The sequence below is a fragment of the Ailuropoda melanoleuca genome, chromosome 6, assembly GCF_002007445.2.
Source record: "Ailuropoda melanoleuca isolate Jingjing chromosome 6, ASM200744v2, whole genome shotgun sequence".
NCBI classification, from domain to species: domain Eukaryota; kingdom Metazoa; phylum Chordata; class Mammalia; order Carnivora; family Ursidae; genus Ailuropoda; species Ailuropoda melanoleuca.
Window position 1 is genome coordinate 36,578,599 of NC_048223.1, and position 23,539 is coordinate 36,602,137.

General features: G+C 41.8%; 1 protein-coding gene across 3 annotated transcripts in view; it reads left to right on the forward strand.

Annotated features, from left to right (window-relative positions):
* The window catches only part of SCN10A (sodium voltage-gated channel alpha subunit 10), a 102,284-nt gene that overhangs the window by 12,943 nt on the left and 65,802 nt on the right, over positions 1-23,539 (forward strand). For all 3 annotated transcript variants that reach the window (XM_034661768.1, XM_034661769.1, XM_034661770.1), the window contains exons 4-10: positions 12,659-12,787; positions 13,358-13,449; positions 15,544-15,735; positions 16,161-16,227; positions 20,114-20,255; positions 20,396-20,593; positions 21,311-21,481. In XM_034661768.1, the coding sequence (XP_034517659.1) occupies positions 12,659-12,787; positions 13,358-13,449; positions 15,544-15,735; positions 16,161-16,227; positions 20,114-20,255; positions 20,396-20,593; positions 21,311-21,481 (991 nt within the window). The remainder of the gene's footprint in view (positions 1-12,658; positions 12,788-13,357; positions 13,450-15,543; positions 15,736-16,160; positions 16,228-20,113; positions 20,256-20,395; positions 20,594-21,310; positions 21,482-23,539) is intronic.

Here is a 23,539-nt window from a genome sequence, read left to right on the forward strand (position 1 = left end):
ATATTGATGAAGTCCCACAAGTTCATTTTTTCTTTTGTTTCTCTTGCCTTTGGAGATGTGTCATGAAAAAATGCTGCTGTGGCCAATGTCAAAGAGGTTACAGCCTATGTTCTCCTCTATGATTTTGATGCATTCCTGTCTCACATCGAGGTCTTTCATCCATTTGGAGTTTATCTTTGTGTATGGTGTGAGAGAGTGGTCAAGTTTCATTCTTTTGCATGTAGCTTTCCAATTTTCCCAGCACCATTTATTGAAGAGACTGTCTCTTTTCCACTGGATGTTTTTTCCTGCTTTGTCAAAGATTAGTTGACCATAGAGCCGAGGGTCCATTTCTGGAGTCTCTATTCTGTTCCATTGGTCGATGTGTCTGTTTTTGTGCCAGTACCATGCTGTCTTTGTGATCACAGCTTTGTAGTACAGCTCTAAATCCGGCAACAAGATACCCCCAGCTTTTTTCTTTTCCTTTTTAACAATTCCTTGGCTATTTGGGGCCTTTTCTGGTTCCACACAAATTTAAGGACTGTTTGTTCCAGTCCTTTGAAAAATCTCATTGGTATTTTGATTGGGATGGCGTTGAAAGTATAGATTGCTCTGGGTAGCATAGACATTTTAACTATGTTTATTCTTCTGATCCATGAGCGTGGAATATTTTTCCACCTTTTTGTGTCTTCTTCAATGTCTTTCAAGAGTGATTTGTAGTTTCTAGAATATAGATCCTTTACCTCTCTGGTTAAGTTAATTCCGAGATAACGTATGATTTTTGGTGCTATTGTAAATGGAATGGATTCCCTAATTTCTCTTTCTTCAGTTTCAGTGTTCATGTATAGAAATGCAACTGATTTCTGAGCCTTGATTTTGTATCCCGCCACATTACTGAATTGCTCTATAACTTCTAATAGTTTGGGAGGGGATTTTTTTGGGTTTTCCATATAGAGTATCATGTCATCTGCAAAGAGAGACAGTTTGACTTCTTTTTGCCAATTTGGATACATTTATCCCTTTTTGTTGTCTGATTGCTGTTGCAAGGACTTCTAGTACTATGTTGAATAATAATGGTGAGAGTGGGCATCCTTGTCGTGGTCCTGATCTTAAGGGAAAGTCTTTCAGCTTTTCCCCATTGAGAATGGTATTTGCTGTAGGCTTTTCATAGATGGTTTTTATGAAATTGAGAAATGTACCCTCTATTCCTACACTCTGAAGGGTTTTAATCAGGAAAGATGCTGTATTTTCTCAAATGCTTTTCCTGCATCAATTGAGAGGATCATATGGTTCTTGGCTGTTTTCTTATTGATATGATCTATCACACTGATAGATTTGTGAATGTTGAACCACACTTGTATCCCAGGGACGAATCCCACTTGGTCATAATGGTTAATCCTTTTAACATACTGTTGGATCCTATTAGCTAGGATCTTGTTGAGAATTTTGGCATCCATATTCATCAGGGATATCAGTCCGTAATTCTCCTTTTTGATGGGGTCTTTGCCTGGTTTGGGGATCAAGGTAATACTGGCCTCATAGAATGAGTTTGGTAGTTTTCCTTCTGTTTCTATTTTTTGAAACAGCTTCAGGAGAATAGGTATTATTTCTTCTTTGAATGTTTGGTAGAATTCCCCTGGGGAATCAGTCNAACAGCTTCAGGAGAATAGGTATTATTTCTTCTTTGAATGTTTGGTAGAATTCCCCTGGGGAATCCGTCAGGCCCTGGACNGGAATCAGTCAGGCCCTGGACTCTTGTTTTTGGGGAGGTTTTTGATCACTGCTTCAAACTCTTCATAATTAATCAGTCTGTTTAAATAATCAATTTCTTCCTGTTTCGGTCTTGGTAGTTTATAGGTTTCCAGGAAAACATCCATTTCTTCCAGGTTGTTTAATTTATTGTCATAAAGCTGTTGATTAAAGTTTCTAATGATCCTTCCTATTTCATTGGTCTTGATCGTGATCTCTCCCCTTTCATTCATAATTTTATTAATTTGGGTCCTTTCTCTATTCTTTTGAATAAGTCTGGCCAGTGGCTTATCGATCTTATTTATTCTTTCAAAGAAACAGCTTCTAGTTCTGTTGATCTGCTCTACTGTGCTCCTTGTTTCTAACTCATTGGTCTCTGCTCTAATCTTGATTAACTGCCTTCTCGTGCGTGGGTTAGGCCTGTTCTTCTGTACCAGCTCCAGCTTCTTGAGGTGAGAATATAAAAACTGCATTTTAGATTTTTCTATTCTTTTGAGTGAGGCTTGAATGGCTTTGTATTTTCCCCTTAGGACTGCCTTTGCGGTGTCCCATAGGTTTTGGACCTATGTGTTTTCATTTTCGTTGGTCTCCAAAAATTGTTTAATCTCCTAATTAATTACCCGGTTTACCCAACCATTCTTGAGCTGGATGATTCTTACTTTCCAAGTGTTTTAGTTTCTTACAAATTTTTCCTTGTGATTGAGTTCCAATTTCAAAGCGTTGTGGTCTGAGAATATGCAAGGAATAATCTCAGTTTTTTGGTATCAGTTGAGACCTGTTTTGTGACCCAGTATATGGTCTATTCTGGAGAAAATTCCATGTGTATTTGAAAAGAATGAGTATCCTGTTGTTCTGGGGTGTAGTGTTCTGTATATATCTATGAGGTCCATCTGGTCCAGTATGTCATTCAAAGCTCTTGTTTCTTTGTTGATTTTCTGCTTAGGTGATCTGTCTATTGCTGAGAGTGGAGTGTTGAGGTCCCCTACTATTAATGTATTATTATCTATACGTCTCTTTATTCTGGTTAAGAGTTGGCTTGTGTATCTAGCTGCTCCCCTGTTGGGGGCATAGATGTTTTTAATTGTCATAGCCACTTGTTGGATACATCGTTCAAGAATAATATAGTGTCCTTCTATATCTCTAACTACAGTCTTTAGTTTAAAATCTAATCTGTCTGATATGAGAATTGCTACCCCAGCTTTCTTTTGAGGTCCATTGGAATGAAAAATGGTTTTCCAACCCTTCACTTTCAGTCTGGATGTATCTTTAGGTTCAAAATGAGTCTCCTGTAGACAGCAAATGGATGGGTCATTTTTTTTAATCTAATCTGCAACCCTGTGGCATTTTATGGGACCATTTAGGCCATTCACATTGAGAGTGATTATTGAGAGATATGATTTTAATGATGTCATGTTGCCTGTGAAGTCTTTGTTTCTATAGATTGTAAATTTTTGTTCTGTATCACTCTTGGGGTCTTTTTACTTTTATGGAACCTCCCTTAATATTTCTTTTAGGGCTGGCTTGTTGGTCACAAATTCCTTTAGTTTCTGCCAGTCTTGGAAGTTCCTTATCGCTCCATCAATTCTGAGTGACAGCCTTGCTGGATAAAGGATCTTTGGCTGCATGTTCTTCTCAGTTAGAGCTTTGAAAATACCTTGCCAACACTTCCCGGCCTGCCAGGTCTGACGTTATTGTGATATTCTTCCCTCTGTATGTAAGGATTTTCTTCCCCCTGGCTGCTTTCAATACTGTATCCTTGGATCTAATATTTGCGAATTGCACTATGATGTGATGTGGCGTAGGTTTGTTCTCATTGATCTTCGGAGGTGTCCTCTCTGCCTCTTGGACATGAATGCTTGTTTCCTTTGCCAGATTAGGGAAGTTCTCAGCTATGATTTGTTCAAATATCTCTTCTAGATCTCTCTCTTTCTCCACCCCCTTGGGGATGCTGATGATTCTGACATTGGAACGTTTCATTGAGTCAATAATCTCCTGTAATCTACATTCTTGAGATTGGATTTTTTTGAGCCAAGTTTCTGTTTTAACTTTCTCTTCTACCATCCCATCCTCCAATTCACTAATTCGTTCTTCTGCCTCATTTACCCTGGCCATCAGAGCATCTAGTTTAGATAGCATTTGATTCATAGCATTTTTAATTTCTGCCAGATTCGCTCTCATTTCCACCCTTAGAGATTCTGTATTCTCGTTAATATTTTCGTTAATATTTTTCTCAAGCCTACACATCATCTTGACCATTGTTACTCTGAGCTCCATTTCTGACAATTTGGTTATATCCATATCCATCAGTTCTGTGGCAGAGGCCACAGTCTCTGTGTCCTTTCTTTGCTGAGGGTTTCTCCTCCTCATCATTCCAATGAGGAGAGGTTGCAGGGATGCACAAAGCCCAAATTATTGACCGGGACCCAGGCCTTGCACTCATTTTATAGGACCTTAGGGATGTGGGCTTCTTGATTTTTCATCCTGCCTTCTGGGGGAGGGGCCTGCCATGCTGATACTCAGGCAATCCTGTTTGGGTAGAGTTACCCCGTCCCCTGCGAGGGGGGATGGGGATGGGCACAATGTTAACCAGTATTTCTGGGCTTTTGCTCTCTAGTGGCTTTCCCTGGTGGTTATCTGTGCCTCTTCTGAGAGTCAGAGCAGCAGTGGCCATATCCTAGCCTCTGTCTCAGAACAGAGAGATCGCAGTCTGCTCTCCACTGAGCTCTCCTGGCCACTTTAATCCATTTCCATTGGTGCTGCTAAAAACCCTGCAGCATCCTGGGATTTGTGCCCCACAGCCACTCTCCCAGCCCTCCCTTCCAGGGCTGGCATGTCTCTGTGCTTCTAACACCGCCAGCCACCCCTGGTTCCCACGTGCACTCCTGAGCTCCCTGTTTCAGTGTGGTTCATGCCCACTCCGGAGCGACGGTTTTCAGTCTGGTTGTGTGCACTCCCAAGCTCTAGGTTTCAGTCTAGTTGGAGAGTACATGCTGGAGTTCCAGTTTTCAGTCTGGTCACATGCACACTCCTGAGCTCCCGGTTTCAGTACAGTTCCAGTGAGCGCTCTGGTTTTCAGTCTGGTCCCGTGTGCGTTCCCAGGCTCTAGGTCTCAGTCTGCTTTCTCCTAGGTGCCAGTCCCCGAGTCCGGCCCACTCCCCAGTGCAGGTGGCTACTGCTTCCCGGTGCCCGAGCATGGCGGCTCCCTCCCCCTTCCGTTTATCTTCCAATATCTGTGCACGGATTCATGGCTCCCTGCTTCGTACCTCAATACTCAGCACTGGAGATGTTCGTTTGTAGGGATCCAGATGTATCTTCCTACGTCTCAGGCTGATTTCATGGGTGTTCAGGATGGTCTGATAGATATCCAGCTCGAATCAAAGGACCAGCTGAAAAAAGGATCCCCTACTCCTCCACCATCTTTTCCCCCCTCCCTATTCCTTTAAATCTTCCCAACACCATTTTTAATGGATCATTGTTCCCTGAGTGATTCCTTCTACTAACTGTCATGCACCAGATTCTCATGCATACTCAGGTCTGTTTCTCCCAGTCATTGATTTGTTACTCTATCAGTCAACACCACACTGGTCCAAATGCTTGGTAATAAAATTTGACCTGTTGATGAGAACACCCCTCCTTATTTGTCCTCTTGAAAATTATTAGTTCTTCCTTCTCTACTTTTCTGTATCAATTTAAGGGTCATATTTTCAAGCTTTTTTCTTACAAATCTGCTGAAACTTTGATTGTGAATCCACTGAATTTATTTGTTACTACTGGAAGAGTTGCCACATTTATGAAATCAAGCCTTCCCTCACATCATCATGGGATATCTCCCAATCTATACAGGCCTTTCTTTTATATTCTTCTTTAACAGGATCTTATATAAAGTTCTTACATTTCTTATCCCTTGGTACATTATCATTTTGGTCACCCTTTCAGTATTTATTTTTATTGCTAAAATACATTAGTGTTATTAATGTCTACATACTGCTTTTGCACCAGTAACCTTACTAAACTCCTGAGCCAAGTTCAACATTTCTCTATAAATTTGCTTGAGTTTTCTATTTAGACAATTATATCATCTGCAAATAATGCTGAACTTGTTTCTTCCTTTATGAGTCTTATATGACTTGTTTGTTTTTCCTATCTTGTTGAACTGGCCAGACATTCAGCACATTGCTGAACTGAAGCTACAATAGTGAGCATATTTCTTTTGCTCTTGATTTTAAGGAGTATGCTTCTAATTTGTACTATTATCATGATGACTATAAGATTCTTATAATTAGCCTTTATCAAGTTATGGAAATTTCTTTCCACTCTTGGTTTGTTAAGAGTTTCATTATGAATGGATATTGGTTTTTATCAACAATTCTATTTCATTAAGATTATCATGTGGTCTTTCATCTGTTAATATAGTAGGTTACATTAATAAATTTTCTGATCTAGTTTTAATAGTTCCAGCTTGATCATTGCTGGATTCAACTTGCCAGTATTTCATTTGATCTGTCTTGGTAAATGAGGCTGACTTATAATCTTCTCTCATAAATTGTCCCTTTGGGTTGCTTTTCCACATCTCTGCCTCACTGTCTTCCTTCTGTATGTTCCCTGGGAACTCCAAATTCTTCTCACTCTTTTTGCATAGTAATTCAGGTATCTCCCTCCCCTGTAATGTTTCTCAGTAAGTTATCCAAGGATCTCTTTCAGTCACTAGTCTCTTAGTAGCCTCTAAATCATTTGACAGATACAGAAGGAAAAGCAATGCAAACCTTTCATGCATAATTAAAAAATCTGAAATGTAAGATTGATCATAATTTTCATATAATTTTTGGCTTTTTTATGTTATTAAAAGCAGCGTATGTGTTTCATGGACTGACAGTTCATACTGGTTAACATGAAGTTAATAATCCTAACATGAAGTTAGGATAACGTAGTTTATCCTAATAAGGTGCTGTATTGTCACCCAACAGCTTCTGCTTACATTTGTTAAACTTGCATTTGTCACTGTTACCGTTGCATTTCATAATATCACATTTTAAAAAAATGAATCATTTCAAAAGTGATTTTCAGAAATACAACAATGGTGAGGAAAATAGAAAAGTAAACCTTGCAATATGAAATAAGTTCACAAATATAAATAATGAATGGACTCTGCCATAAATACAAACTTGAATCTGAGACAAGTGGACAATGGATGTGGATAATCTCAAAAAGGCAGATAAAAAATAAACAAGATGGGATAGGCCGGTGATGGGTATTAAGGAGGGCACATATTGCATGGTGCACTGGGTGTTACAAGCAAGTAATGAATCACGGAATTTTACATCAAAAACTAGGGATATACTGTATGGTGACTAACATAATATAATAAAAAATTATTATTAAAAAACAAGAAAACAGGCAGTGTTACAATGAAAATTGATCATTGAATGTTATTGGATCAATGAAATTTTGTCCTAGCACCCCGTTTATTATCCACCAATAACATTTTCATCAAATAATAATATACAGCTACCAAAATTTCCAAATTATTTTCCAATAATCAGCCTCACTTTTAAACCAGTTGACTATTTCTAGTACAAAAACAAAATTAGGCTTTCCAGTACAAATTATCAAAACTTGATATTAAAGGTCGAAAAGACACGAAAACTATAGTGTCCTCATTCCTCCTCGCAGGAAAAACTAGTACAGTTATACCCTTGCTTGTAAGACATGAAACCAGCTTCCAAATCAATGACAAATATTGTAGTTGGAAAGAAAGCCCGAAACAATTGGTAGAATTGTTTCATCAGAACTATGGGATTTCTTATAATGTGACTGGCATTTAAAATCAATGACTATTATGTATGTAAACAAGCAGACATTTTATTTTACAGTTTAATAAAACTATGGATATATCAGTTTTCAGTATACATTCACCATACATGTGAGAGAGAAGTGCTCAATGATTTTTGTCTTATTTATCATGAAGCTAATTTTAAAAGAAGAGTTTTCTGGTTTAATTAATTAAAGATTAGCTTGTAAACTTAAAAATGAATATTAGCTTGTGCACCAAGGTTCATAGCAGCATTATTCACGAGAGCCAAAAGTTGGAAACAATCCAAATGTCCATCAACAGCTGAAAGGATAACAAAATGTGATAGATCTATTATATGGACGATGGAATGTTATTCAGCATTAAAAATGAAAGAGATTCTGACACACATTACAACATGGATGGACCTTAAAACATTATGCTGAGTAAAATTAGGCAGATACAAAAGGACAAATTGTATGACTTGTCTGATTCCACTTATATGAGGTACCTAGAGTAGGTACAATGGAGGCAGAAAGTAGAATTGAGGCTGCCAGGGAATAGGGGAGGGAGGACTGGGGAGTTGTTTGATGAGTACAGAGTTTCTGTTTGGGATAATAAAGAAGTTCTGGAGATGGATAGTGGTCATGATTGCACAATATTGTGAATACACTTAATGCCACTGAATTGCATACTTCAAATGGTGATGGCAGTAAATTTTATATTATGTATATTTCACCACATTCGGGAAAGGAAAAAAAAAGATATGTTGAACTGGTATTGAAGAAGCTCTAGCCATGTGGTCAGCAAGGAAAGACATCACTATACAAATGAAAGATATTGCTTCCAAATACACTACGTACCTCATTTGTGGAAAACAGTGGGGGTTGATGGCATGCCTTCAGACACTGAATTGCCTTTGAGGGACACGGTGGATATTGTGAATACAAACTGACTGTGGCCACTTAATATGAGTCTCCTCAGCCTACAGGGCTGAGATGAAAGTGTGTATAAAATGCTGCTTTCTCACACTGAATTGCTGTGACTGGCAAACAGAAAAGGCTTATAGTGTTTTAAAACAAGGAATGGAATCTTTTAAAATTACCATTTCTGCTAATACACATGGTGTGCCTCAGTGATACATTCAGGATTTTGAATAGTATGGATCTTTGATTTGGGGGACTAAACATCAGGATTTTTTGATGATTAGACACCAGGATTTCTTAAAACTGAACAGTGGGGCAAATGGCTTGATGGCTGAGAGTTTGACTTTTTCTCAATACCCAGTGATTTTCTTGCTCCATCCGGAATGTCTTTTGTATATTAAAAATCACATCCAAACATTGCAACAGAACAAGAAGAAATACCTTGTGAGCCAAATGCCACCAGAAAGAGGATGTGACTCTGTCAGCTACTGTCCCCCGAGTTGAGATCTTTAACCCTCCAGCTTCAGGGGGTGCTAAGCCTCTACTCATGTCCTCTGGTAAAACACTGAAAATAGTCCTCAGAACTCTCTTCATAATTTCTGGATCTGCATTTGATCTGAAAAGCCAGAAATATCCGTCAAAGCTTCCCAACAACCTATAATTCTGAGTTAAGATTTTCCAATTTAGAAAACATAAAGAGCTGGGAGGGGGGGACCAACAAGATATGAAAGCTGACAGCTCAAGCAGCCATCCAGCCAGATATAGATTTCTTCGTGAATAATTTCAAACACTATTTCCCTCTCGCAGATATGAAAAGACATTACTGCTTTTCTCTTTTTAATGTGATTTTTACTTTTATGTAAGATACGCAGGTTTATGGTTTAAAAGGTCACAGAGTTCTACAAAAATTCTAACAAAACGACAGCTTCATGCTTCTCGTCTCCTCACCCCCAATCCTGTATTTCCAGAGGCAAGTACTCTCAGCTTTTTTTACCTCTTTATTCTGATACTTCCCTCTCTCTGATAAGATACTCATACTATATTTTTTATTCTTGCACTTTAGATATTATCTTTTGGCTTTCTGTTATGGAAAAAAAAAGAATTAGATGCATGTACCCACACACAATTCCTCTCACACTTCGTATTGTAGTTATATTATCATTTTGGGTTAGGTATTCAGACGATCCATACGTCATCTGACTACAGACATGATTACGTAATAGTATTGCATGATTACATAATAGTATTGCCAAGCAAATGACATGACAGCTGTGTCATGCAGTGTTCTTTGATTACATCCTCTTTTTACTTTCTCTGGAGTTAATAAAGCTTTCATTGCTCCATTTGCTCTGTTGTCTATGTCTTTACCCTAACTTGTTCCCAAACTCTTTTCCGAAGGTTTAATCATTGCTTCAATATAGTCAAACATATCAGGCTATCCATCAATTTCCATTTTTCTTGGGAAATCACTCCTGGAGTCCTCCATCTCCTGATTCAATATGGCCTAGGTGTTCTTACGGCATGATGCACAGCTCTTTTCTGGAGATTTTCTCTTCTCCATTTTCTTTTGGATTCCATTTGTCTCTTCCCTGCATCCCCAGATCTTCCTCTTTATTGATTACTTTCTTATTTGGGTGGAGTATCCTATGATAACTTTCTTAGAAGGATAGATGGAAAGTACATTTTCTGAGACTTGGCATATCTGTAATTGTCTTTATTTTGCCCTCATCATAACAGTTTAGCTGGGGAAGAAATTCTATATTAGAAATTATTTCCCTCAAAATTTTGAAGGTATTTGTTCTATTGTCTGATACCCTTCAAGGTTGCCATTGAGAAATCTGATGATATTTTGATTCTTTTTTTTTTAAGATTTTATTTATTTGAGAGAGAGAAGAGCATGAGAGAGAGAGAACAAGCAAGGGGAAGGGGTAGAGGGAAAGGCAGGGAGTCCGATGTGGGACCCGATCCCAGGACCCTGGGATCATGACTTGAGCTGAAGGCAGACATTTATCCACCCGAGCCACCCCAGCACCAGATATTTTGATTCTTAATCCTCTGAATGTAACCTGTCATTTTTCACTCCCTCAAAAAAAGTTAGGGCCTTCTGTCTGTGTACAATGTTCTGAAATTTGGTGATGTTATGCCTTGGCATTCATTCATTTTCCTGAACACTTCTGGGTGTTTCTAACTGAATACTTAGATCCTTCAGTTTGCAGAAATTTTCTTGAATTATTTCTTTGATAATTTTCTCTAGTCTCTTTGTCTATTTCTAGATCTCCTATTGGTCAGACATTGAATCTACTGGTCTGACTCTCAATTTTCATGCTTATAAACCAACTCTCATCATTTCTTTTGGTCCTACTTCCTGTGAGATCTCTTCACATTTATCTCCAGCTCTTCTATTAATGTTTTACTTTTGCTATCACATTTTTATTTTCAAAAGTTATGTTTTAATCTTTGAATAGTCTTTACAGCCTTCTGTTCTTTTTGTATGTATCCCATATCTTCTCATCTCTTAACTCTCTAAAAATATTCATGATGATTTTTTTTCTAACTTTTATTCTGATCCCTGCATTGTCTCTTGCTTTTCTTTCTTTCCTGTTTGATTGCTTTAGTCTTTGGTGTTAGAAGCATCCTTCCAATTCCTGATGTTCATTGCCTAGCCATTCACCATCTTCTGGGGCTATTAACCTGACTAGCCAAGCTTTTAGAAACTAACTGAAAGGCAGGAGGGAGTAGGTGGGTGGGAAGTTTGCCTGCCTTTCAGTGTATAAAGTCTCCTTTATACTCCTGTTTCAGCATGCAACTCTCTCTCTCTCGTTCAACTCTTGAAAGAATGAACACCCAATCTATTTCCAGAGCAGAGGAGGTAGTTCTTCACTGAATGGGTTCCTCCCTCACTTGTAAAGACTTTCAAGCAATATCCAGCCCACCTGACAACCTCTCCCCACACCCCACTTTCAGAGGTATTTCGTGTCTCTAAGTCCTAAGCAGTCCTGCAATGTGAGTTGGCTTGCTTCTGGGAATTATCCACTTCCCAACTCAGGTTTTAGCTTTCTTGGGTCTGCTCTGTCAGTTACTACCCATTCATCTGCCCCCTAGTTCCAAAATGCTGTTGTGTTCTCCATTATCTTCCTCCTAGTGGGTTTATGCTTTTTAAAAAAGAAAAAAGAAAAATCCTTCTACTAACATTTAAGAAGGATTTCAGACAGGATAGAGGTAAATACATATGTTCAATCTGCCATATGTAATCAAGTCTTTCCATTTTAAATATCAGTGTTTATGTTTATGATTTTACAATTAAAAAAATTGTACCCAAAATCATGTGCATCTGAATCCCTTTGGTTCTGGAAGGGTAGTTCCCTCTGGCTAGCAGCATTAGCATCAGCTGGGAATGTGTTAGAAATGAACATCCTTAGGCCCTACGCTTGATTTACTAAATAAGAAACCCTGGGGATAGAACCCAGAAAACTATGTTTGAACAAGCCTTCCAGGTGGTTCAGATGCTTGCTGAGTTTGCAAACTCCTGCTGAAGGTGACTGAGGGATTCTGAACATTGAGAAACACTACCTTACTCTCAACCTCAGCTCTAGATCTATCTCTTCAACTCCAAGCCCACAAAGTGCCCAACAGACTAAAAGGACTTTCTGAGATGACTTCCTCTGTCAAGACCCATCCTCCAGAGAAAATGTTTATGGATTTATATGCATTTTTTCTTCCATAACACCTAGTTGTTTCCTGCATTATATGGTTCTTAGACTGGGATTCCTGAGTCCAAAAACACTTGCAGACCTAACATGGTATGAGAAGAAAAGAGAGTTGGAAGTAAAGAAGTTTGGAGAGGAGGGACATAGCAGGGCCTCTACCACTTCCACATGTCGGCCAACAACAGGTTGGGAGAGGAGCCTTCAGCTACCCTCTGGGCACCTCAGGGAACAGGAGTGTCCTTGTTCTGAACCTTCTGGTGGTTCTGCACCTGCCATTGCCCTCTGCCCACCTTTCAAGCCAAAGATGCTGCCAACCTTCTCAGCTGCACACATCCATCCCCATCTGTGTGACTTCTCCAAGTTCCCCAGTCTTGCCTCCTTACCTTAACTTCTTCCTTTTCCCACCTTGCTGATGATCTTTGCACATTTCCCTATGGAGCCAGCCTAGTAGTTCCCCTCTGAGCTCTCTCTATGGCACGATTAATACTGCTTTCCACCTTCCCTCCCAGGTATGTCTTCACTGTCATTTACACTTTTGAAGCCTTGATAAAGATACTGGCAAGAGGATTTTGTTTAAATGAGTTTGCTTACCTGCGAGATCCTTGGAACTGGCTGGATTTTAGTGTCATTACCCTGGCGTGAGTATTTCTCCATGTTGATGTGTATGTCTGCATGGGGCTTCTGGGTGGCTCACACTCTAGGGATGTTTCCTCATCTCTATCCAACCTCCTCATATGAAACTGCATGGCCTGGGGTTTCCCTGCTTTTAAGCGTTACATTGAGGGCCACTTTAGGATTAGTCCCATACCTTCAGGTAGAAGTCAGAGACCTCAACTCTGAGCTGATAAACAGGCTGTCAAAGTGAGCAGACAAGGCTCAGCCTTGCACCTACCTGACCTGAAAGTCTTTGCCTGAGGAGCCAGTGTCTGAGAAGACTGACTGGCCAAGCCCACACGCTTGAACACCCATCCATACATGTTGTACACAGAGCCCTCAGAATCATAACGTATGTTCTCAAAGGGGCCATTTTAAAAGCTATTGCTATAGTTAAATAAGTGTGTCAGTCTATAGGTGGAAGTGCCATTAGATTTTGTGTCTATTCTGGGTCCTTCTTAGGCTCTTGATACCCAAAATTGTCCTTATTTATGCTGCATACATTCCCAGGACCCTCTCCTTGCAGGGAGACTGATCAACTTCTGGTCCTACAGATACATTGGTGAAGCAACAGATCTCCGAGGGATCTCAGGCCTGCGGACATTCAGAGTTCTTAGAGCTTTAAAGACAGTTTCTGTGATCCCAGGTGAGCTGCTTTAACCATCACATGTTTTCATAGAGCATATGCTGGTTTATACAACCGACTGTCCTACTTTGATTTTTGCATGAGTCCTATAAAGTTCCAGGGCATGGACTATTGTCCCCATTTAAGACAAAGAAACTGAGGCCCAGACAGTAGAAAACACAATCCCAAGTCCTCACCACTAATTAGGCAAAGTGTGACCTGGAGACCTAGTGTCCCAATTCTTAGGCCAGGGCTCTGTGCACAATACCTCATGACATTACCATCAATAAATGACAAGAATGTCATGTCCCTATTTTATGTTCTTGTTCTGGGGTTCAGGCAAGCCTCCAGTTGGAGGTTCTCATTTATACCCTAAACTAAAGGTATAAACTTGGAAATAGGGAGGAAGGGAGTAGGCAGTACTAAGCTCTAGTGAGTGTCTTTGCCATTTCCAAATATCTGAAAGCTTGAACCTCAGTCCTGTCTTTGAACCCACAGAGGAGAAAAGAATTGGGCAATTATTGGTTACAAAGAATTCAGAAACAAAAGTGTTCCACCAGAACTTATCTTATTGGGCCTTCAAGACTTCTGTTGTCGCTAATATCTCAGGGATACACCTTACCCCCCACTAGGTCGAGGGTAAGGATGGTGAGGCCAGAGCCCAGGCAAAACATTGAGACAGCTTCCAACTTGTGGCTTGATGGATTATCTCCCTTCCCTCACCCCCACAACCCATGCTTTCATCTGGAAAAGAGTTAACACTCAAGCCATGGGGGAAGTCCTTTCTACCATTCTATGTCTGGCTCTGCCGGGAAGGATTAGAAAGCTTTTGCCAACTTCCACTGGACAAGCTTCCTCATGAAGAGAGCCATAGCAAGAAGGAGTCAATGATGCCACTTGCTATCTCTCTCACCTAGTTTCAGCCAGGAAGACCCTGAGTCTTGTTTATTAAAACCTGTCCAGTCCAGACTCCCTCACCAATCTCATCTCATTCCTCTACCTGCCTTGCATCATGTTCCAGAATCTGCCTGTGGTTCTACAAATAGTCCCTGTCTTTGCTCATCTCCCAGGCTTTGGCCATGCTGCTTCTCTACCAAAGAGTCCTTCCTCTCTTCATTCAACTCATACTCATTCCTTAGGGTCTGCTAAGGTCTGACCTTCTCAAGGGACTCCCTTGGTCTCTCCCAGCTTCCCCACATTCCACCCTATCCCATCCCCAGCCTAGGCTTCAGTTAGGAGTTGCTCCTATGTGTGCCAACCTGCTTAATAATGCAATGGCATTTCCCCTCAGTTGTTAACTCCACAACATGCCCTTGCCTTAGCCCCCTCCTCAGCTCCCAGCCCAGGGACCAACACACCTAGTACTCAGTAGGTTGTTAACCAAAATGACAAGACAAGGACCAGTCTCAGACTGCTTCCCTGTTCAGAGCTCTTTATTCTACCTATGAATATGCTCTCTGAAAGAAGCTGATATCATTCTCCACAGCCACAAATCCTCCCTCCTTAAACAAGCAGAGCCCCCAACTCTACTGCCAGCTGTGCTTGTCCAAATATCTCTCATGGTCTCATTCTATTGCTGCGTTTGTCTCTCTGTGTCTTTGTGTTTCTCTCTTTCTCTGTCTCATTCTATCTCCCTTGCATATCTCTCTTTCTCTCTCTCTTTCAACACACGCACTGAGGTCCATGTGATTCCATCCTCAAGCTGCCTCCCAGGACTGAAGTGAGTGTAGAAAAACAGATGTCAAATTACTAGAATCAAGTGAGTAGCCTTATATCTAGCATAGTGCCTGAAACGTAGCAGGTACTCAACAATTATTTTTTAAATTGAATTGCTACCACCATAAGTTTATTAGCTTTACAACGATAAAAAATACATCACCTGGGTCTCAGTTATCTCATCCTTACAATGGAACAAAAATCTCTGCCTCCAACTTAGGGTTATTGCAAGGTTCAAATGGGGAACCGCACTTGGAATTGTCCTAAAGTTTGTAAAGTACCTCACACCTACATGTACTGAAAGGATAGGATGGTTAAGACGCAGGCATGCCAGGCACGTGTGTGTGCTCTATTGTGGTACTTCATCCATGTGGGAGTATTGTTGTTATCTTCCCGCAGGACTGAAGGTCATTGTGGGAGCTCTGATCCACTCGGTGAGGAAACTGGCAGATGTGACTATCCTAACTGTCTTCTGCTTGAGTGTCTTTGCCCTGGTGGGCTTACAGCTCTTCAAGGGCAACCTCAAGAACAAATGTGTCAAGAATTGTGCAGCTCTCAACGAGACGGGCAATTACTCCTCTTATGGAAAACAAGAGTGGAATTTCTGCCATAGGGACAAAGGTCTGGTTGGCAAGGATTGTGAAGCCCCTGTATACCTATATAGAAATATATTTTGATTCCTCTTTCCTGCTGAAATGCTTTTCCTGAGCTATGTTTTACTTTTGTGTCCCCATTTTCTGTTGTCCAATGTTCCTTTTACAAGGAAATGAGGTATGAATCTAGGGGCAAGTCATTCTGCTGGGGGAGGCTCAGAGCTGAAGTTACTGCTCAGCTTTTCTCTTCCCAGATGGGACTTTACCCCTTCCAAATGTCCCAGCATGCCTACTGAGAGCACACAGCCAAGGGAACACACCTTGCTCAGGAAGAAGACTTAGGAGGTGTTGCCTCCACCATATAAGGCTTGAGCTAGAGGGCTCAGAACTGTATTCCTGGCTTTCATTTCTTCCTTTCTCCTGCAGATTTCTACTATAATAAACCGGGCACTTCAGATCCCTTACTCTGTGGCAATGGATCTGATGCAGGGTGAGTGCCCAACCCATGATAAAGCACCAATGCCCAGCAGTCCTCTCTCTTTGTCATTATCATTTTCTGGAAAGATACTGGTTTGCAGACCCCAAGGATGATGTAGAAATGAATAAGTCATGGCTTTTGTCATCCCAGGCTCATGGGGAGGGAGTGTAGGAGTTAGCTTTTGCTATGTAACAAACAGACCCAAGATTTTGTGGCTTAAAGACCAGCCATTTATTTAGCTCAGGGTTCTGCACATTAGCTTGTTGAACTGAGATCAGCCTAGTGTTCTGGCATTGCCTAAGCTTATTCATACATCTGAAAACAATGGACAGATTAGCAAGGGGCCGGCTGATCTAGGACAGTCTCAACTGGGGCAGCTTTTCTGTTCCATGTGGTCTCATCTGCCAGCAGGTTAGCCTGGTCTTGTTCTCAAGGGCAGAGAGAGGGTTCCAAGAGAAAGAGTGGAAGTGTGCAAGGTCTCTTGAGAACAAGGTTCAGAACTGGCACAATGTCACTTCTGCATTCTATGGACCAAACCAAGTCACAGGCCAGTGCAAATCCAAGGGATGGGGAGATAAACTCTACCTCTTGACTGGAGGAACAATAGCAATTTTATAGCAAAGGGGTATGGATACAGGTAGGAGAATAGTTGTGGCCATTTTGGCAAACAATATACCCCAGGAAGAAACAAATATATATTAAATATGCTTTGTGTCAAATGTTCTACATTTAATCATCACAACTACATCACATGGGTTTTGTTACCCACACATGACAGAGGAAGAAATACATGCATCAGACTTTGCCATTTCAAATTCTTACAGAAGCCAGATACATAACAAATGAGAGGATTAGGCTGGGTGGGAACCAGGTGATGATAGTTTGTGCCCCATTTAAAAGGGCCAGCCACTACTAAGCCCAGCTTTTGGTTGCCACATGAAAATGTGGGTCCACTGCTTCCAGCTCTTCTAACTTTTAAAAAAAGAAAGATAAGAATTCAGATTTTTATGTGAAATCTCCCAACTACAAACATTGGCTACCAATTCCAAAAAAATGTCTACATATTGTGGGCCAAACAAAATATTTCTGCAAGCCAAATTCAGCCTGCAAGCTGCCAGTTTGTGAGCTCTGATGCATATACATGAAGATGCTACCCTGTGAAGAAGCAGTGCTATGCTAGAGGCTCCATGGGCTGAGGAGACACAGTGAGGTGATGGTGGGAGACAGGGCAGGAGGTCAGGGAAGGTTTTCCAGATGTGGTGTTTGAGGTGAGAACTGAAGGACAGGATGTCTCTAGCTTGATTGAACAAGAGATGCTTTGGATGGAGGCCATTCCAGGTGGCAGAACAGAATGTGACACAAACCAAAGGTGTAGGAGTCACCTTCAGCTTGCCTGCTGCTTTGACCACTGGAGCAGGCATGAGCAGAAAGAGTTCAAGCAACAGATCAGCAAGGCTCATCTTTCCCATTTCCATGTTTGGGGGTCTGGAGCCCCAAGCCCATATGACCCACTCCTTGAATGGCTAACAACCCCAGATTGCCCAAGTGGAGCTGGGTGGGACCTGTATGGAGTTTTGCCTTAATCAGCTCACTAAACAATCTCAGACAGAGCTGAGAATTTGATCAACATAGGCTCCTTGGAGCGCTTGGCATTTCGTTCTTTGGTTCAGAGGGCTGTTCTGATGTCAGTTCGCCTTTGACTTAAATCTAAACCAAAGGCCCCCTCAATGTCTTTTTTCCTGTCTGGATAATGGCATTTCTCATGGCAATGGCTCCAGAGTAGCCTAAGCACTATCTGTGGTAAAGTTATGGGGTCCACCAATGGCCCCACAACCCAGCTCCAAAAGAGGCCAGACATCCTATGGGCAGGTCCTGGCCAGGAAATAAAGAAATGGATAGGGGGAATGAAGCATGAGAGACTATGGACTCTGAGAAACAAACTGAGGGCTTCAGAGGGGAGGCGGGTGGGGGAATGGGATTAGGCTGGTGATGGGTTGTAAGGAGGCCACGTATTGCATGGTGCACTGGGTGTTATACGCAACTAATGAATCATGGAACTTTACATCAAAAACCAGGGGTGTACTGTATGGTGACTAACATAATACAATAAAAAATATTATTATTAAAAAAAAGAAATGGATAGGGCTAGGATGGCAAAGGAGGCCAGCTCAGAATGATGGGCAGAGTAAGCCCTGAAGGGCATACCGTGAAGATGGAAACTGAGACCTGTGCTGGGCCACAGAGAAGCCAGAGCCCTGAGCTAAGGCCCTCACTGACCAGTAGCACTGTGGGAGGAAAGTCCAGGTCTCAATGTGGAGAACAAGTGCTAGGAAACAGTGATTTCCAGCATTCTTTCACATGTATTCTTCCACTTGGTCACTTTAGGTTAAAAACAGCAGGAATTTTAATTTGCAATTAACATATAATATTTACTGTGCTGAAGGCACCATGTGAGAAGCTTTGTAGTGTGGTCTCATTTAATTCTCAGAGCAGTTCATTATTGATGTGTATGTACCAACTATAGTGGGGTTTAATGGAAGACATGGAAACAAGGCTACCCTTGGAGTTAACTAGCAAGCCTACAGGTAGTGGGTTGACTAGCACTTTCAGAGAGCAACTCAAAAGACTGTCTGTCTTTAAATGTGGGTCTAGAGAATCTAGGAACTCACAAATATCTAGTCAAGATTGAAGGAAGAATTGGGATTGATTATGGTCAAGTTGCTGGGACCCAAATCAATTGTATGGGTCCCAAGATTGTGTGTTTGCATTGATGTCTGGAATAAGGACAGCCCCAGAGATTGGTGTTAGTGGACACATGCTGGAGTAGTAGAATCCCAAACTACAAACAAGGTATTACTGTTTTCTCAGCAAAGCCATCCCATTGGGGTAGGTGAGAACACCTCACATGCCTTTAGCTTAGAAATACTTCTTGACATCAACTTACTCCCTTATCATGAGAGAGTGAAGAGTCAATCCAGCACTGACCACTCCAATACTTACCATGTGGTCATCTTCAATTTGACCTTCCTTCATAAGTCAGTCTTCATAGGCTACTTGACAATTATATTTCTCCTTTTGAATAAATACATTGGCATCTTTGGGGTTTTAAGCAACTGCCTTCTTTTCTCTGAACCTCAGCTTCCACATCTGTAAGAAAGGATGGTTCAGATGATTAATTTATAGCATTTGTAAAGCACTTAGGAGAGAGAGAGAGAGGCACACAGTAAGTGCCCAGTAAGTGGAAAATGTTGTTTTCATTGTTATATATAATTGGTGAGTGAACTTGACTAATGTGAGTCCTCCTTTGATGGACAGGTTGGCAGATGATGCCAAATGGCTCAGGTTTTAAGTCTGCATTATTGATACTGACTCTCCCTCCCCTGGTGTGAACCTACAAAGAGCTTGCCACGTTATGGGATCATATCTGGGCAGTCAGCTGGCCTTCCCAGGCCACTCCCCTCTGCATGAAACTCTGAAGTGAAAGTATTATCATCCCCATTTAAGTGGGCAAGAGGGGGGCACCTGGGTGGCTCAGTCTGTTAAGCGTCTGCCTTCTGCTCAGGTCATGATCCCAGAGTCCCAGGATTGAGCCCCATGTAGGGCTCCCTGCTCAGCAGGGAATTTGCTTCTCCCTATGACACTCCCCCCCTTATGCTCTCTCTCTCACTCTCTCTCAAATAAATAAATAAAATCTTTAGAAAAATAAAATAAAAAATAAGTGGGCAAGAGGAACTGAGCCTTAGAGAGATCAAGGTCATCCAACTAACAAGAGGGAAGCCAGGCCTTGAACACCAATCTTTGAATTCAAACCCTATGTTCTTCCTGTAGCCCTGGGCTGCCTTGCCCCCAAGAAGCAGGAGGGCTATGCAATTGATGACCTTCTCTATTCTTGCTGCAGCCACTGCCCTCAAGGTTATCTCTGTCTTAAAACATCTGACAACCCCGATTTTAACTACACCAGCTTTGATTCCTTTGCTTGGGCTTTCCTGTCACTGTTTCGCCTCATGACACAGGATTCCTGGGAACGCCTCTACCAGCAGGTATTGATCTGCATGTCCCCCTACAGACTTGTTTGGAAACTGGGGAGTCAGATGCATGCCTGAATTTTTTCTGGAGGAGCCTGGCAATGTCAGAGGCCCATAAACTCTGGATACAGATCTCCTTTCTCTTGAATCTGCAGACCCTGAGGGCTTCTGGGAAAATGTATATGGTCTTTTTCGTGCTTGTCATCTTCTTGGGGTCTTTCTACCTCGTCAACTTGATCTTGGCTGTGGTCACCATGGCATATGAGGAGCAGAACCAGGCAACCATTGATGAAATTGAAGCCAAGGAGAAGAAGTTCCAAGAGGCCCTTGAGATGCTCCGGAAGGAGCAGGAGGTCTGTGAGGGGTGGATGTTTTGTAAAGTCTGTTGCAGGCTGCACATTCTTGGGCAGAGGTATGGACAAGCCACTTAGATTAAGGCTGTCATTCTAGGGAACTGTAAGAAGATTCATTTTACCTTAAGGAACTTCTTAGGTCAGGTTTTCTTAAAAAAGAACCTGATGAAGATCTTGTGCTAGTGATTTACTGAGGGGTGCTCTCAGGAAAAGGAGAGGGAAGGAAGTAGGATGGGATAGGAGAAGAATTAAACAAGAAAGTGGTCTCAGCTAGAGATGACCTTCAGCCTGATCGCATGGGGAGCTCTGGGGCACGCCTTGTGCCACAAAGTTAGCTGCACCTTGAAGCAAGAGGGCTGGCTTTTTATACCCCCATACCCACCGCAGCCAAATGTACAGTTAAAGGAAATATTCTACAGGTTGCTGAAGCTGTAATCCATTAGCAGCTAACACTCAAGCAGCTAAAGATGAGTATACTGACCTGGTAAAATGGATTTGGGCAGGGCATCGGCAGGGCATAATACAGGGTGTGAATGAAAGAGATGACCCAGAGGTGGGTCTTCCTGCCATGCCTCAATCCTACTACCACCCAGGTTCTAATCCTGACCTCCTCTGTTTTAGATGCCCTCACCTCTGTGACACCGTATGTGTAAGGGACACATTCATGGTAAGCTCAATCACATATTGCTGGCTGCAGCTGCTCTTCTCTCTCTTCAGGTGCTGGCAGCGCTGGGGATTGACACAGCCTCTCTCCATTCCCACAATGGATCACCTTTAGCCTCCAAAAATGCCAGTGAGAGAATGCACAGAATGAAACCAAGGGTGTCAGAGGGCTCCACAGATGACAACAAATCACCCCAATCTGATCCTTACAACCAGCGCAGAATGGTAAACAGCTCAAGTTTGTTCTCTAAGGATTACCCACCTTTGCAGCTGCTGTGGACAGTGGTTGGAGTGGGAAGATGTTTGTAGCAGGGAAACACCTGGAGGCACAAAGATTAGGAGGATGTTATAGTAATCCAGACAACATACTGAACCCCCACCAAATGGTGGCCTAAACTAGGACAGGGGCATTGTGGATATGAAAAAGGGATGGATCGTGACTTTTATTGGGGGTAGGGGACAATAAGACTGAACCTGTGGCATGTGGAAAAAGGAAAGAGGAGTCCAAAATGACTCCCAGTTTCCAGAACTGGGTAATTAGATGTGTGGTGATTCTAAGGCAGGAGCACTGGAGGAAGAACCCAGGTTTGTAGGGAAAGTGGTGGACATGCTGACCTTGAGTTGTCCATGGACCTGTGGACATTAAGGGTCAGCTTCCTTCTAACACTCTGATCTGCAATTCTGTCTGAGGTGCTGAAGTCATTTACAAACTTTTTTCTGACCTCATGCCTTGGGCCCCACAACCCAAACCCTCACCTATTGTTGGCAGAGAGGAATCCAGACCCATCTCTGTGATGCAGTCCAGCCTAGGAATAACTTCAGTACCTCACTTCACACCCTGCAACAATTCTGTTCACCACCCAAACCTTCTACATCCCACTCCAAGATTCCCTGTACTTACTAAGTTTCCTCCCACCACCTCACTCTCCCTTGAAAGTCCTGTGTACCACAAACATGCCCTCTCCAGAGACCTAAGTGTTGATAACCCCTTTGTGGAAGAGTAGTTCCCACACTAACAGTATGGGAAAGGGGATCAATATGGCTATTTTTCGGGCCTCTTGACCCTCACTTCCCTCTCAATCTCTTTTCCTGTGCTCATCTGAAGGATGTTCTGCTTTTTATAACAGTCTCTACAATCCCCAGACTTATATGTGCCTATATGTACACAGACATGCTCACATGCACACTGGTCTCAGTGACATACACACTTCAGCATTTATCAGATCTGTGCCCTTGCCCTCTTTGCCCTGCTTCTTTTGAGCAGCACCTGGCATGCACTGAGTACAGATCAGAAGATGTTTGAAAGGGGATTTGATTAGGGTTCTGACAATCACAGAATAGGATGAATCACAGCTTTCTTGGAAATGTCAATGATGCTGTGAATTGGGCTTAATTCCCCTCATTCAGTCATCCCCACATAGATTAACACCTAGATATCCAGTAATTGTTTGGTGTGTATGTGCTTGTCTCCCCAACTAGATTTACCTTCAAATGGACAAAAGAGGAGCTGTGTCTTGTTAATTCAACAATACTAGGTGCAGTGGTGTAAAGAGATGACTAAAACATGGTCCATTTCCCAAGGACTTTCATTTGGTGGAGGAGACAGATATAAAAACAGCTATGTGTTACATACTATATTAGGGAAACATATATTGTGTTTTGGGGATAGAAGAGGCACCCTTGCTTATGGGGGTAGAAGTGTATCAGGAAAGGCTTCATGGAAGAGGAGATAATTGAAATGAATAGTAAATAGTGAGTAGGGGTTCCTCCAGTAATTGAGGACTGCAGGGGAGGGGAGGAGGAGTATTTTTCAGGCCTAAAAAAACCATGTATGTGCAAAGGCAGGGAAGCACTATTTGGATACTTCTTTAATGCTCACTAATGGATTGGAATTCATTCAAGAGGGCATTCCCTTCCTCTTTTCCCAGGTATGTTCCTGTAGTAAATAGACTGTAAGCAGTTTTTATATAAAGCCACTTTCTAACCAGCAGCATGAGTGAGAGGTTGGGGGGTAACAACTAGGAGAGACACAGCAAGGGTTTCAGGGAAACTACAGGACACCAATTGGCCTGCTTGGATGATGCATTTTAAGGCAAGTCTAGTGCTTAGATTCAGAGGTCATTGACCACCATTTGTCAAATAGTTTAATTCTGAAATATTAACTGGTGGCCAGGAAAGCACTGCCTGTCAAATATGGAACCAAAAATCTTCTTAATTTCTTCATTGGTTTGCTTAGTACCCAGATGCAAATAACTCAGCCATCCCTTTTTCAAAAAATTTTTT